The following is a 15,364-nucleotide window of genomic DNA, read 5'->3' as shown; positions in this document are numbered from 1 at the left end:
CAATAAAAAAGGTCACATATGCCAGGTGGTCTCTTTATCCAGGTTCATGTAACTAGTATAGTAAACACCATTGGGAGGGGAAAATACGATCACATACCGGAGGGAGCCGCTTAATTCAGGTAGAAAGAGGTCACATATGACAGGTGGTCTCTTAATCTAGGTTCATGTAACTAGTATAGTAAACACCATTGGGAGGGGAAAATACGATCACATACCGGAGGGAGCCGCTTAATTCAGGTAGAAAAAGGTCACATATGATAGGTGGTCTCTTAATCTAGGTTCATCTAAGTAGTACAGTTAACACCATTGGGAGAGAAAATACGGTCACATATGAGAGGTAGTCGCTTAATTCAGGTAGTCACTGAGGCAGGTTTCAATGTACACGTACATGAAGATTTGATTTACATAAATAATACTATTTATTCCTTATGACTATACAATTCAATACAATAGATAATTTTTCATTGAATCCAAACAAATAGCTGCCTACAAGGGTCTAAGCCTTCGGTTGAAAAGGCAAAGATTGGGGGTAATATCAAAAGAAACATCTCACAACAACATACTGAAACATCAAACAGAAATTAGGGAGACCTAGAAATATATCCGTTTATTTTACCGTGTGTTAACTTCTATAGTTGGTCTTCATATATTGTGTTTAATCAAGCGGAACACAATTTATAGAGCGTAATCCGTCAACCCCTCAGGAATCCTTTTATTTAGATGTTTGCCTTGTTATATTTTATATAGGCATTGAATATCTGTTTGCTTTGTTTTATTTTACAAAGTTATTGGTTACCTGTTTGCTTTGTTTTATTTTACATAGTTATTGAATACCTGTTTTCTTTGTCATATTTTTCATATTTATTGAATACCTGTTTTCTTCGTTATATTTTGCATATTTACTGAAAACATGTTTTCTTTGTTATATTTTACGTAGTTATTGAATACCTGGTGCTTTGCTATATTTTACATAGTTATTGAATACCTGTTTTCTTTGTTATATTTTACATAGTTATTGAATACCTGTTTTCTTTGTTATATTTTACATAGTATCTGAAAGCATGTTTTCTTTGTTATATTTTACATAGTTATTGAATACCTGTTTTCTTTGTTATATTTTACATAGTATCTGAAAGCATGTTTTCTTTGTTATATTTTACATAGTTATTGAATACCTGTTTTCTTTGTTATATTTTACATAGTTATTGAATACCTGTTTTCTTTCATTCTAGGGAAGTAAACATTACGCACCCGTGAAAAATATCAAAATATACGTGCAATGAAAGTGCTGTTAGATATTTTTTTTATCACATTGCATAGCAAAATATACCGAGACAGCTCAATCTCTTCCAAAATTCATAGTGTCCCATGTTAATGGCTCACAAATGTACGCCAAATCGTTACGTTATGTATTCTAACTTGCATTATGGTGTCATACAACATAATGAAAAGCTATATGCAAATCTTAATTACCCCGATTGTAGTTTGTAAGCAGTTTTCTAAATAGTGTTATGCTTCACCAAGGAAAAATATCAGAAAAAGTTATATTTCTCACTCGTGGAAAGATTCACTTTTATAGAATGAATAATTTTCTATATTTCACAGGTAAACATTTCATATAAATCTCAAGATTTATAAGGGAACTGTGTAGCTCTTCCATTCAACAGTGTATTGAACACAACATTCATAGTCATACATGAATTACCCCCCTTTAGCCCTGATATATATCGGGTTCAACAATCACTACCAGTCAGAACACTTGATATTAAAAGCTTTTATATATATGTCAGTGGATGTAAAGCTTCTGCTTGCGTACAAAAATCACTTCCAGTCAGAACACTTAATATTGAAAATTGTTAATATGTATCTGAATTAATGTAAAGCTGCTACCTGCATACAAAATAGTCACCACCAGTCAAAACAATTGATATTACGAGTGTTTATATGTATTTCAATGAATATTAAGCTGCTATTTGGGTACAAAAATCAATTCTATTTAGAACACCTAATATTGATGATTTTATATATATTTTATTATTCTACTTATAACATTCGCATGATAGAGGATATGTTATCAATTATGAATCACATCAATAAGACAGTGTGTATATTGTACATTGTTAGAAAAAAGTCTTTTATATTGTCTCTTTGTGAACCACGTCCTCAAAATAAGCGTATTGTCCATCGTAAAACATTACGACCAAGTTACCCCGGTCTCCTTGTATGATAAAGTGGATGTGAAGCCACTGATTAATCTGGGGACCGAAATCACACTGAAGCATCCAAGTCTAATCGTCTATCACCATCCAGTCACTTAATGTCATTCCACTGTACTATTCCACTTGTAAGTATTAGACAGTATATCTTGGTCGAGTTGTCTCACATTGATGAAATGATCATGTTCATATTTCTCACTGCAACAAAGCCATAATTATATCGTGTGTATATCACAAAATTACGAAAATATACATATTGATTTAACTGTCATTGGCTAAAACATTCTTTTGTTCATTTCAAATTAATTGAATGAGTGTTCATTGTGTAAAACGCAGAAAGCATCACTCTAACATTTTAAACTTAGAAGCAGTTTATGATATAGTACGGTGTTGATATGACTCAGAAGATATAGTTCTTGTTACATTTTAACCATTCCGACTCAATCGTGTTAAAGCGACATTTTCCATTGGTAGTCTGCTGAATGATACCAGCTTAATATCAGTATATAATAGTTTAAGTGTACAATGTTCCCATTTGTAAATCGATCCCCGTATACATTAGTAGGAAACGCCAATCTCTCAGCCAGCCACGTAGTCTGAGATGAGGAACCGAGGTGTGTGGTGTTCTCTACTCGTGTCAAACGACTTCCTCTCTGAACAACATACGAGATGTCCGTGTTGCATGTGATCCAGGATAATAAGGGTAAAGTGTCTAGTCCCAGGACATAACCAGAACAGCACAATTCAGTTCACCGACAAAACCGCCACGGGTAGGGAGCGTCGAACCACACACCTAGGATCTTCACCTCGACGCCCCAACCGCCAAGGTGATCGCGAGCCCAAGATACAAACTATTGCATGGATTACCATGATAGAATGCCGCTGGTTAATCATTGTAATACTAAGAGGATCTATATTTTGTGTTTCCTTACCCTGGGACACACGTTCTCACTACACTTCATACATGTACGTCTCCTTAAGTGTGCATCATCTTAACAAATTCTGCAATCGAGAAAAGATACCAACAGATTTTTAGTATAACGAATTTATTTACATGTATGTTTCAAGAATATGGTTAGTAGTTTGGTTATCAAAATGTTTTAGACACAAGTGAAATATGTGGGTTTTTTTGGTGTTTTTTTTTTATTTCTGACTAAAAGAATTTCAACAAAAGATATGACAAGTTCGTTCTTAACAGAGCCAGATATTTGATAGGGATGGTCAGATGAAAATTAAAACCAGGATCACACGCTACACATCATGCCAGCTCCAACTACAGGGTCACTTATTACAAATCTCGCCACCTTGTATCAGTGAGATATGAAGGTGGGATGAAACAAATAAAGTTTACCTGTCTTACAAAGTTGTTCTCCAATACGCAGGTATCGAAAAATTGAGAGAGAAAAACATAGTTGATGGAATTTATCAATTTAAGCATTAACCAGACTGACTATCGATGATAATATAAACTTCATATCCGCAAAAGTTTGTTTTTGTAAATCATGGAGTATAAAGAGAAAATGTTGAGATAGACCTTTCCCACTTTATAACGAAAAAAAGAGAGTAATATAACCGGTTTACTCCGTATCGTTCAGGTAAAATGTAAACAAGCTGCGGTGTCGACAACGGATATAGATGGGTGGTTAGTGTAAAAATCCTATTCTATTGATTGACTATATTCACGCAATGCTTTCGTAATTCGTTAACAACTAACTGCGCACAACGGCGATCATTTTTGATGCTGTGGGAATCACGATATGTCACGTGATATTTTACCTGTATTGTTTTGCTCAAACTATCTCTGCACGTGGCATATGTTTGGATAGACGGAAAATTATTATATTTTTTTAAGTCAAGAAAGAAGATTTTTTTCTTTTTACTTCTATTTTTTTTTCTCTTAACTCCCATATGAACTATAACTATATAAGGATATAAATCATAAGTATAGTCGTACCTTCATAGTTAACTTGACCATCACCATCAATATCAGCCTCCCGTACCATCTCCTCAACTTCCTCGTCCGTAAGCTTCTCCCCGAGGTTGGTCATGACGTGACATAGCTCAGCCGCACTGATAAAGCCATTGTCATCGGAATCAAACGTCCTGAAAGCTTCCTTCAATTCTTCATCACTCTCGTCATCAAATATCTTCCTCGACATCATAGTTAAAAATTCTGGAAAGTCTATTGTACCGTTTCCTACAATTTGCAAAATTATACATGTTTTTTCCTGATATTAACAGACAGCTTAACAAATTAAACGTCAACAACAAGGCCCATGGTTAGCCATAATACATAATAACAATTGATCAAGTTACTTCTGTTCAATTGCAGGTTTGTACGCGATATATCTAGACATTTTGGAGAAAACATGCAATTTTGAAATTAAGCCATTATATCAAAATAAAGGTGGAAAACGTCACATTACTCTGTAAATAATGGTAACAGGAGAAATTCTATTTTAGTTTAAAAAAACTATTGCATATGTATGTGCGCTCACAGGGGGATAACTCTTACGAATTGTACTCAAACGTTCGATTAGAGATCTTTTTCGTAGGAGAATTGAATACGTTTTATATGCTTTCTTATTTAATACTTACCATCAGTGTCTACTTCATTGATCATATCCTGTAGTTCAGCCTCCGTGGGGTTCTGCCCAAGAGAACGCATTACTGTACCCAACTCCTTTGAAGACACGAACCCGTCACCATCTTTATCAAATAAGCTGAATGCCTCCCGGAATTCTAGTGTAAACAATGTCACAAAAATAACCAATAATAAGAAATAATGATTTAAAACATGATTTATTTTATTAGATGACACATGTTTTATATACACTGAAATTGTAACGTAAATACAATGTTCATGGTTGCATGCATAGCCCTTTTGATTTGTATAAAAAAAAACACATTTCAAACACTTCGTACTACTTTACTAAACCGGTTTGAAGACAGGGTTAAATTAACCCCAGGTGCATTACCAACATGTACCAATTAACGCTATACACTGTAATATGTCCATATAGAGCCGTTACAAAGGCTTACCTGCAATATGGTCTTCCGTCATTTGATCCGCCTTGACAAAAAAGAATAAAGGCGATGAGTTAAAGTATACGTATTAAATAGGAAAACGTGTTCTGTTTGATTAATATTAAAAAACTAAGATTATATATTTTTTTAAGTATTTATACAGTATACACAATTTACATAATTTAATTAAAACCATGCTCTTCAACGTGTATTCGGGTTTATGTCTCTCAATATAATGGCAAAGAAGATAAGGAATCGACACGTGGTTTTGGTAGATCTTTGTAGTGGCAACATCAATCGTGCCACGAAGAATTAATATAACATGTTCATGTTTATAGTAACAAAGATCATTCATATTACATACAGGTACTTCTCAACTAAGGAATACGAAAAAAATACACTTTTTTTATAATGATTTATTAAAATTATCAAATGTTTAAACACACATGCTCTACTTAAATGATATGCCTCTCTCATGGATTTCATTAGCCATTCGTTGGTGTTAAAATACTTGCTGTATATAATATATGCTATTGAAGTTCGTTTGCTACGAGATTTTTAAATTCTGGTCGTTAACTTTTCTGAAGGAATCAACGTTACCAGAGCAATTAAGTGTCCATCTGATCAATGGTAAACTTGTGTATATAAACATATTACATGTACATGTCTTTGTCAGGAACTTATTTCAAAGTACATTCAAAACTTTATCATTACTGACAGAACAATACAAACACTCAGACTTAATCAACATTATTCGTTTCCGAGAGGATAGTTCAAACAATTTGCTTCACATAAAGAATTATAGACATAAATCTCACCATGTTTACTGAGGAAATGTCCTCTTCCGCTCAATGAGCAGTTCCAACAAGTCCGCGCATGGTACAGTTGTATGTGTAATGGATGCATACGGTTGAACGTTTCTGTACAAACCCTTTAACTCTGATGATCACCACAAGACATTATGGTCGATACACAAACGGTTCGGTATAAAGTTACAATAAGTTTATGATAGACTTTAGCCATAACATTTAATTAACATGTATACGTTAGTGCATTACTGAGACTTATATAGATCTACAGTCTAGTATTGTATCTAAATAAAATTGCAATGTCCACGTGAAAGCTGAACAGTGAGCCTGTTTTGAAATCGGAAATCGTGATTGATTTCCTTTTTTTGATTTTCGAAATTTCGTTTGCAACGCCATATACAGAAAAAGCAACACTAATACCATACCTCATGCCGACGCTTGTAATATGTTCTGTCAGGTAAGAGTTAGCTTTGATATATTCTTTGCTTCAAAAGCAAATATAGGAAGCAGGCACTTGTAACGGAGTTTTGACAGTTTTATCTAGTATTGCTAAGGTCTCAATAGTTAGATTAAAGATTTGTTGGACTGGAGTTAGAAATGGAAAGCTTAGTATTTTCCCTATATATTCTCTATAATCAATATACATACAATCAAAAGCCAGAAAAAAATGTCAGACAAATAGCTTGAAAGACTATTAGAACGGTTGCCCTAGTCGGACTAGATTTCGTGTATTTGATTTCGCACAGCACAACTATATGAACATTCTGCAATACACACGTGTAAACCTAAATCTACACTGACTGGCAATAGTATTTATTAAACCTGTTTCAAATGATTAGGTGAGGTCCACTGCAGGTAATGTTTCACGTACTAATACGACCTTGATGACCTATTAGAACAGATAGTTTAGCTTTATCATTAAATACCATCTTCATGGTGGGTAATCCCCGATAGGGACACTACCTTGGAATATATACGTGGTGGGAGTAGTAGGCGAGGCACTGGTGGACAAAGTAAAGCGTAATTCAACATTAATGTCCGCATTGCGACGCTAATCACGCAGCTACCACGTGATAAGAAATTCTGGCCTATTTTGTCATTATTATATTTAATGTTTTTATACAATATACGCATACAATAGGCTGAGTCTACAGCATAAATGACGCCAAATCTGTGTTGTGTTACATTGTAACACTGTGTATGCTATGCATCTTGGTTATATTTTTCTCTCAAAGAATAAATAATGATAATAAATATCAAATTGTAAGATCGTAATATCTTATTTGAACAAAAGGAAATACCAAATAGCTCACAGCCTGTGAACACAAAAGATGTAGGTTTAGGCTCTAGAAAAAAACATATTGAGCTTGCACCATGTTCGTGTGTACCTTTGAAATGTCATGGGTTTGATTATATTGATTTATGTAAATGTACGTGTAATACACTGTTAATAAAAACACCTTCCGGATTTAGAAACACGGTGAGAAACACATATATATATTTCGTTTATATTATCTTGATGGGACAATATCATTAGCATGGTGTAGTTTGCTTTTGTAAACATTGTGTTGTAGATTCAGGATGTCAGGTATTCAAAACAGGAAGTTTAAGATGTATGTAGAACATTTAAAGATAAATATCAAATAGAAACGTGGTCAGTTGAGATGGGATTGTGTCGCAAAAGAAAACCTTTTGTTTGATTTACACTTTATCTAAGAACGTAACTTTTATTGTTGTCGTTGTTGGTATTAAGTCAAAACATAATTTTTGATATATGTACGACATCAATTTTAGAATATTTTTACATCTACATTTCAAAATGCTTTGAGTTGATTGGACATGCATTACAACACAATATGATGAGGCTAATATAATAGAAATATGCATGAAACGTAATTGAATGTAAAATGTTAAATGTAAATGTTAAATATTCTAAATGTTTCTTCTACAGGACACACAACACATGTTAGTTGACCTGATATGTAAGATGTCACAGGATTTTTACATGTTAGTTGACCTAATATTTAAGATGTCACAGGATTTTTACATGTTAGTTGACCTGATATTTGAGATGTCACAGGATTTTTACATGTTAGTTGACCTAATATTTAAGATGTCACAGGATTTTTACATGTTAGTTGACCTGATATTTGAGATGTCACAGGATTTTTACCTGTTAGTTGACCTATTATTTAAGATGTCACAGGATTTTTACATTTTAGTTGACCTGATATTTGAGATGTCACAGGATTTTTACCTGTTAGTTGACCTATTATTTAAGATGTCACAGGATTTTTACATTTTAGTTGACCTGATATTTGAGATGTCACAGGATTTTTACCTGTTATTTGACCTATTATTTAAGATGTTACAGGATTTGTACCTAATAATTGACATGAGATTTAAGATATAACAGACTTTTTACCTGTTTGTTGACCTGATATTTTAGATGTCACAGGAGTTTTACCTGTAATTGACATGATATCTAAGATGTCACAGGATTTTTACCCTTTAGTAGACCTTTTAGATTTAAGGCCGTCTTAAAACTGGCCTTATGAATTAATACTAATCTTTCGAAGATTGTGAACAGAAAACAACAATCGTGATTCATTCAGAAATTATATTTAGTGCATGTAAATAACATATAGATATATAAATACGAAAATGATTAATGAATATTCATAATATACACTGTGCCTGATTGAAAGTCAAACTAACTAGTATCCCAAACCGATTCCATAATAAACATAAACATTGAAATATACACTGATAAAACATTTAATATAACTTTCCAAGAAAAAAAGGCCGGATTACTGGTTTTCGAACGTTTTTCTTTTAATATCAATCAACAATCCATAAAAAGTACATGACCTTAATGCAACATGCATCTCGTGTATAACATATACATAATTTAGTTAAATGAAAAATAGTAGTGCATATATGCAACCACGTTATTTACAGTTGCATATTTTGAAAGCAAAAAAGTCTCAAAACAAAAAAAAACATGAATCCAACTGGAATGTCGTTGATATTGTCTTTTTAAATCAATTGCTTTCATACGTAGTACTGTTTCCACTCGCATTTTCTGGCAATTCTGATGAGTATGATTCTGAAAACATAAGATTAATCATTGTATAAGATAAGGAAAATATGGATGTCGATTTTGAAAGTATCACCAAAAATACTTGTACAATAAAAGTTTATACTGTACAAAGAATCATTCTAATCACTGAACCAGTTTATTTACATTACAAAGGATGATTTTATCTACTGAACAAAAATCGTTATATTTACTTACAGGGATAATTATAGTACAAAGGATCTTCTATTTGGTACAAAAAATATCATATTTACTGCACAAATGACCCTGGTATTGACCGTACAAACTCATTTTATTTACTGTACAAAGGTTTATTATGTTTGCAGTACAAAGGGTCTTTGCATTTACTGTGCAAAGGTTATTTTTATAGTATAAAGGATCCTTGTATCTACGGTACAAGTGATAATTGTATTTAGTGTACAAAGGAACATTCCATGTTCGGTACAACAAATCAGTCTATGTACTGTGCAAAGAGATGTTTCCCTTTTGTCAAAACAGTTCGAATTAAGAATACTTACTTTAACTTATTTAGTTGCCTGACATCATTAACACAAATTCTGAAAATTCAAAAGAAGAAGCTTTAACTATTTATATATAATATACAGTACGCGCGCTACGATATGGGACTTTCCAACGTTAATATGTATAGGTATACTATACTTTGTAGATGATCACTGAAGCAATATTGGCATCAAATAAATGAGGGAACTTTTCCTTTTATGAAGACAAAATAACACAGTTTTGATCACATAAAAAAACGAAAGCAGGAAGACAACATGTTGCTTAATATCTAATAAAACTATAATGTAGTTTATAGGTGGAACTATTTAAACATGCTATAAGGAAAATATTATTATTATAAGTTAGTTAGATTATAATTAGTACATGTGTGGCATCGTGTACGAGCTAAAGTAAACTTATATATCAATATTTTGATACAGTCACGAGAAAAGAATTTGTATCGTTGAAATTAAAATTTTATACCGAAGAAAGCATGGTCTTTGAGATGGCAGAGTTTTCAATAACGAGATTTGCCTGTATATAGACGTAAGTATAAATATATTTCATAATTTTGTGAATATATCAGTATTTGTTTTGTTGAAAGTCATACTGACTCGATCTACAAATAGACGTACTGTACCTTCGTAATTAACCTTTCCGTCGCCATCAATATCAGCCACTTTAATCATTTCATCTACTTGATCCTTTGTCAGTTTCTCGCCTAGATTACCCATTATATGTCGCAGTTCCTCAGCTGTTAGCAGCCCGTCGCCATCCATATCAAATATCCGAAAGGCTTCTCTTAGCTCCTGAGATTGATCCTCCGCTGTTAAGTTTTTGTGATTCGCAGTCAATAACAGGAATTCTTCAAAGTCTAATGCTCCGTTTCCTGTAAAAATTGTGACATTAATAAGTATAATGTGAAGTTCCTATTTAAACTATAAGTTGTATTTCATTCTAAGTATGGGACCGTCACACAGCAAACAGCAGCATGTTTATGAATAAAATCAAACTGAATTATGAAAAGAGTTTTCGTAACATCGGTCGACGAGATGAAAGTTATTCATATGAATTCTTGCAATATATAAATTGTTATGACTAAGATTTCGACTTCTTTAAACAGACTCTTCTATGTAATAGTTAAACACATCTTTTAGTCAATATTGGGATGATAACACACTTTTAGCCAGCAGAAATGTACGCTCCTTACAGAATAGTATATAAGATAACAAAACATGTATTGACATTGTTTAATCACATGCTCATACACTAGACATAGAACTGTGTTCCTTTGTAGAGATTTGACCAGTTGTACTAAATAGGTACGTGTATTACACCATATAATGGAACGCAGCTCAAGAAAATTCCCTATATTACCTAAAAAAATACGCTTCAAGTAAAATACTATTTTGATTCTTTTTAGCAACTTTACAGATATAGATATATAACTGAAAAGCTGCCTCCTTTTACAAATGCTTTTTTCTACTGTTCTAATGTTTAATAAAGGAAGGTCCTCTTCTGTTTTTAATAGGAAGTACATTTGCATTACAAATGAAGCATTATAGTTCTTGAATACAGGTGGTATATTCCATTACAAATACAACGGATTAGTATTGGTACAACTGGTCTGAACCTGATAAAGGAACGCATGGATAATATTCGATTAAAATTTACCAGCATACTTACTGAAACAGTACATACTTTAAAAACAAATGAAGTTAAACATCCCTATCTTTTATATACAAATGAAAACATCAGTATATCTTGTTAAAGCATATAAGTTGCTACAGTATATAATCAATGAGTACTGTTCATTTAAACATTACGATCATACCATCGATGTCTGCATCGTTGATCATATCCGTTAATTCGGACTCCGTCGGGTTTTGGCCTATTGCTCTCATCACTATCCCCAGCTCTTTCGAGTCGATAAAACCATTGCCATTCTTGTCAAAGAGAGAGAATGTCTCTTGATAATCTAGAATGATAAAGGGAAAATGTAAAGAATGAAATATTGTCGGCCAAACCTAATCTAAGCATCAACAGTTTCCTGCTTTACATTTTTAAATCTAGTGCTTAAATATGAAGTAATATGTATCTACCATACCTGCTATATGTACATTAGAGCAATTTGCGATGAACTGTATTTCATAAATAATGAGATGCCACTCACATGCTATGTCAAATAGAAAATAATGTGAGACCTTTATGTTGCATAGAATACACAACCAAGTGTTAAATTTGCAATAGCGTGCGATGAATCACCTTACTCTTTAGTCAATGTATGACATATATGATGTGTTAAATGTACAACAATGTATGACATATATGGTGTGTTAAATATACAACAATGTATGACGTATATGATGTGTTAAATATACAACAATGTATGACATATATGATGTGTTAAATATACAACAATGTATGACGTATATGGTGTGTTAAATATACAACAATGTCTGACGTATGTGCTGCGTTGAATTTAAAACAATGTGTGATAATTAACTGTGTTATATGTATTGCAATCATTGTGTCACGTAAGCACTGTTACATATACAACAATGTGCGATGTATGTACTGTGTTAAATTAGAACAATGTGTGATGAAGGTACTGTGTTAAATTGGAATAATGTGTAATGTAGGTACTATGTTAAATAAGAACAATGTGTTATGTATGTACTGTGTTAAATATACACCAATGTGTGATGTATGTACTGTGTTAAATATACAACAATGTGTGATGTATTTACTGTGTTAAATATACAACAATGTGTGCTGTAGTGGTGTAGGTACTGTGTTAAATAACAACAAAGTGCGATGTATGTACTGTGTTAAATATACAACAATGTGTGATGTATTTACTGTGTTAAATATACAACAATGTGTGACGTATCAGCTACGTTTAATATCAAACAATGTATGTCATACCCGCTGTTTTAATAATACAACAATGATGGTAATACCTGCAGTGTTAGATAAGTGATAAGATTAAGAACTTGTTATGATAGAAATATGTGCTGAGTTTTATAAACAATAATGTTACATACGAGCTTGATATTTTCAAAAGAAACATTGATGACTTACCTGCTCTTTGCTCGGGAGTTAGTTTTTCCCCCTAAAATAAAACAAGAGTGAGTTTATTAAAATGTTGTAAGTAAATATATTATTTCTTTGTTGTTAAAACAATTAAGCACAATACTTCAAAAGGAGTCAACCTTGTTCAGTACCAAATCAGTTCAATTGATACATTTTAAAAGTATAAGAATAGAAAACGAGAAGGGGTGGGACAAAACTGGAAATAAACATGATGGGAAATATAAAATATGGGAAATCAAGAAAATGGGAAATCAAACAAATGGGAAATCAAAAATGGAAAATCAAGAAAAAGGTGAGGGTTACAGAACAGTATGTATATATTTCGCCAGCTTTAAACACATGGCCAGGTGTACTGTAGCAATGGTGGAAAACAACTTGCTAGCATCAAAATTCACAATTCATTTTAGAATACGCGTTAAATGATATAAATATAAATTGAATTACAAACCTGAGTATTTCGTCGACAATGTCAATGAAATTTATGTTGAAATAACTGCATCTGCATTATATGGTTTGGTTTAAACCTATCATCAAAGCTGTAACAATAACACTCATGCACTTTGAACCTGAAATGATTTACTTGTTTAGATTTCATCAAATGTAACTAGTACAATGCTTTATCTTCAGATTAAACGCAAAAGGTGTTTTTTTTCAAATACATATTTAAAAGTATGCACTAAAAAATATTTAACTTACCATTTCTCTAGAGTTTGATATCCAAAAACACTGTAAACCAGCCGAGATGTCATAAACTAACTGTATAACAATTACCGAAAACGCACGGAGTGTAATAGACACGACTAAAATACAGACAATACACGAAACAGGATATGAATGGTGTCCGCTTAGGCACTGGCTCGACAAAGGTTCTGTCAAGTTATTGTCTAGTGAGCAGCAGTGGACATATATGGAAATGTTACGTGTAGATTAAAAATAATCTCGAGTTAAGATTTTAATATATATATTAAGAAAGTACTATAATTCAATGGTTTTGATGCTATCAAATGTAAACCGCTTCATCAATGCAAATCTGTTTCCATAATTATTTTAGAACGAGTGAATCAGTAAAAAATACTCTAATCAAATCATTATCAAATTGTTATATCTTATAGGTATTTGCCGGGGTATAAAAAGATTAAGTTCTCAATGAAAAGTCGGGCATGATTGGAAATAGGAATGTTTAGTTACTAAACAACAACAAAATCATAAAAATGAATATAAAACAATAATGGATTATAATTTAAAATCAATAGATAATTATTTATCGACTCAAATTTGCTTAATTGAATAAAAAAAACAAATAAAAAACGAAAACAAAACAAAAAACATGTCTGTTGCATATGTAAATATAATTTCTTTTTATCATATCATCGTTACTAAATTGGAAAGCAAAACGAATGTTATGCAACTTTCAAAATTATAGTTGAGGCTGTAATTGGCAAGATTCTGTATTAATTCCTAACATTTACAGTGTGTGAAATACTTGTGTCATACTTCTAAAAATTAATTATTAATCATCATGTACAAGGCTATTCAGAAGACAAGCTAATAACAATTCTTGTTCGTACACTTCGGTATGTGTCAGCTGATACTCGTTTGAGATTTATACTAGGGGATCAAGCTACATTGAATGCCAATTGACTCCTTGTTAGTTATCAAGATCGATCGACTTAACGATCCACTGACTAGTTACTTTGTCTGAAATATATCCAATGTAAAGGTCAGTAATCAAGGTAGAGATAGTCCTTTGTTTTACTACAATGTGTTCAGCCATTTTGATTAACCTACTTTGCAAGTCACAACAAAAATAATGTGCTCTTAATGTTAGTTAATTCAATCTATTAAATGACACAATTCAAAAGTATTCGCGATTAGCACTAAAATATAAAGTTCTTTAATAAAACAAGTTTCTAATATTGCTAAGGACCAAAATTCATTTTACTAAAACGGTATTATAAAGCATACAAATCTTCAGAAACATGTATCAATGTATGATAATGTAAAAACCGACTCGTTGCAAAACGGTCTTTTGCATATATACGCATGTTGAATCTAATGCTATAACCATATTTCCTTGTACATTTCTATAAGTCAATTTCCCGTGGGAGCATGTGTACTGGGGAGAGAAAACAATTAGTATCTGGGAGTCAGAGAAAGCAGCATATGGATTAAGCGACAAAAATGAACCGGCTCTAGGAACCTGCATTATAACTACCGTGAAATCCCCAAAGAGAAAAAAAAATAAAATAAAACCAATATGTTCTAGCTGATAACAATTCAATCAATGGTGCATGAAACAATGACTTTATTTTAGCGGTAATCATATTTTAGCGGTAATCATATTTTAGCGGTAATCATATTTTAGAGGTAATCATATTTTAGCTCTTGGCACGCATGAAGCGTTGCACTAATTAGTGATTACACTTTATATATACACTATTTTATAACAATTAAATGGACGATTTATTCTGTCTTTGCACTGATTTAATTGTTTTCTTCAAATTTGGTCATGTGCTTAAATCAGTGTGATCCCAAATCAGTATGTTTACGGTAACATACGCCCCAATGCACCATGTGTCTTACCTATTGTTAATCTTATGTACAATATGCTGACC

At 32.4% G+C, this 15,364-nt stretch overlaps 1 protein-coding gene across 1 annotated transcript in view; it reads right to left on the bottom strand.

The window, feature by feature from the left end:
- Positions 1-2,028: 2,028 nt before the first annotated feature.
- Positions 2,029-15,364, bottom strand: part of LOC117314603 — a 28,356-nt gene continuing 15,020 nt past the window's right edge. Inside the window, exons 7-13 of the mRNA XM_033868669.1 lie at positions 11,488-11,631; positions 10,393-10,542; positions 5,259-5,294; positions 4,815-4,958; positions 4,171-4,413; positions 3,149-3,218; positions 2,029-2,414 (exon numbers count right to left, since the gene is read on the bottom strand). Coding sequence (XP_033724560.1) covers positions 3,193-3,218; positions 4,171-4,413; positions 4,815-4,958; positions 5,259-5,294; positions 10,393-10,542; positions 11,488-11,631 — 743 coding nt within the window. The 3' untranslated portion in view covers positions 2,029-2,414; positions 3,149-3,192. The remainder of the gene's footprint in view (positions 2,415-3,148; positions 3,219-4,170; positions 4,414-4,814; positions 4,959-5,258; positions 5,295-10,392; positions 10,543-11,487; positions 11,632-15,364) is intronic.

This window comes from Pecten maximus, chromosome 16 (assembly GCF_902652985.1).
Source record: "Pecten maximus chromosome 16, xPecMax1.1, whole genome shotgun sequence".
In the NCBI taxonomy this organism is placed as follows: Eukaryota; Metazoa; Mollusca; class Bivalvia; order Pectinida; family Pectinidae; genus Pecten; species Pecten maximus.
This window is presented reverse-complemented; position numbering and strand designations above follow the sequence as displayed.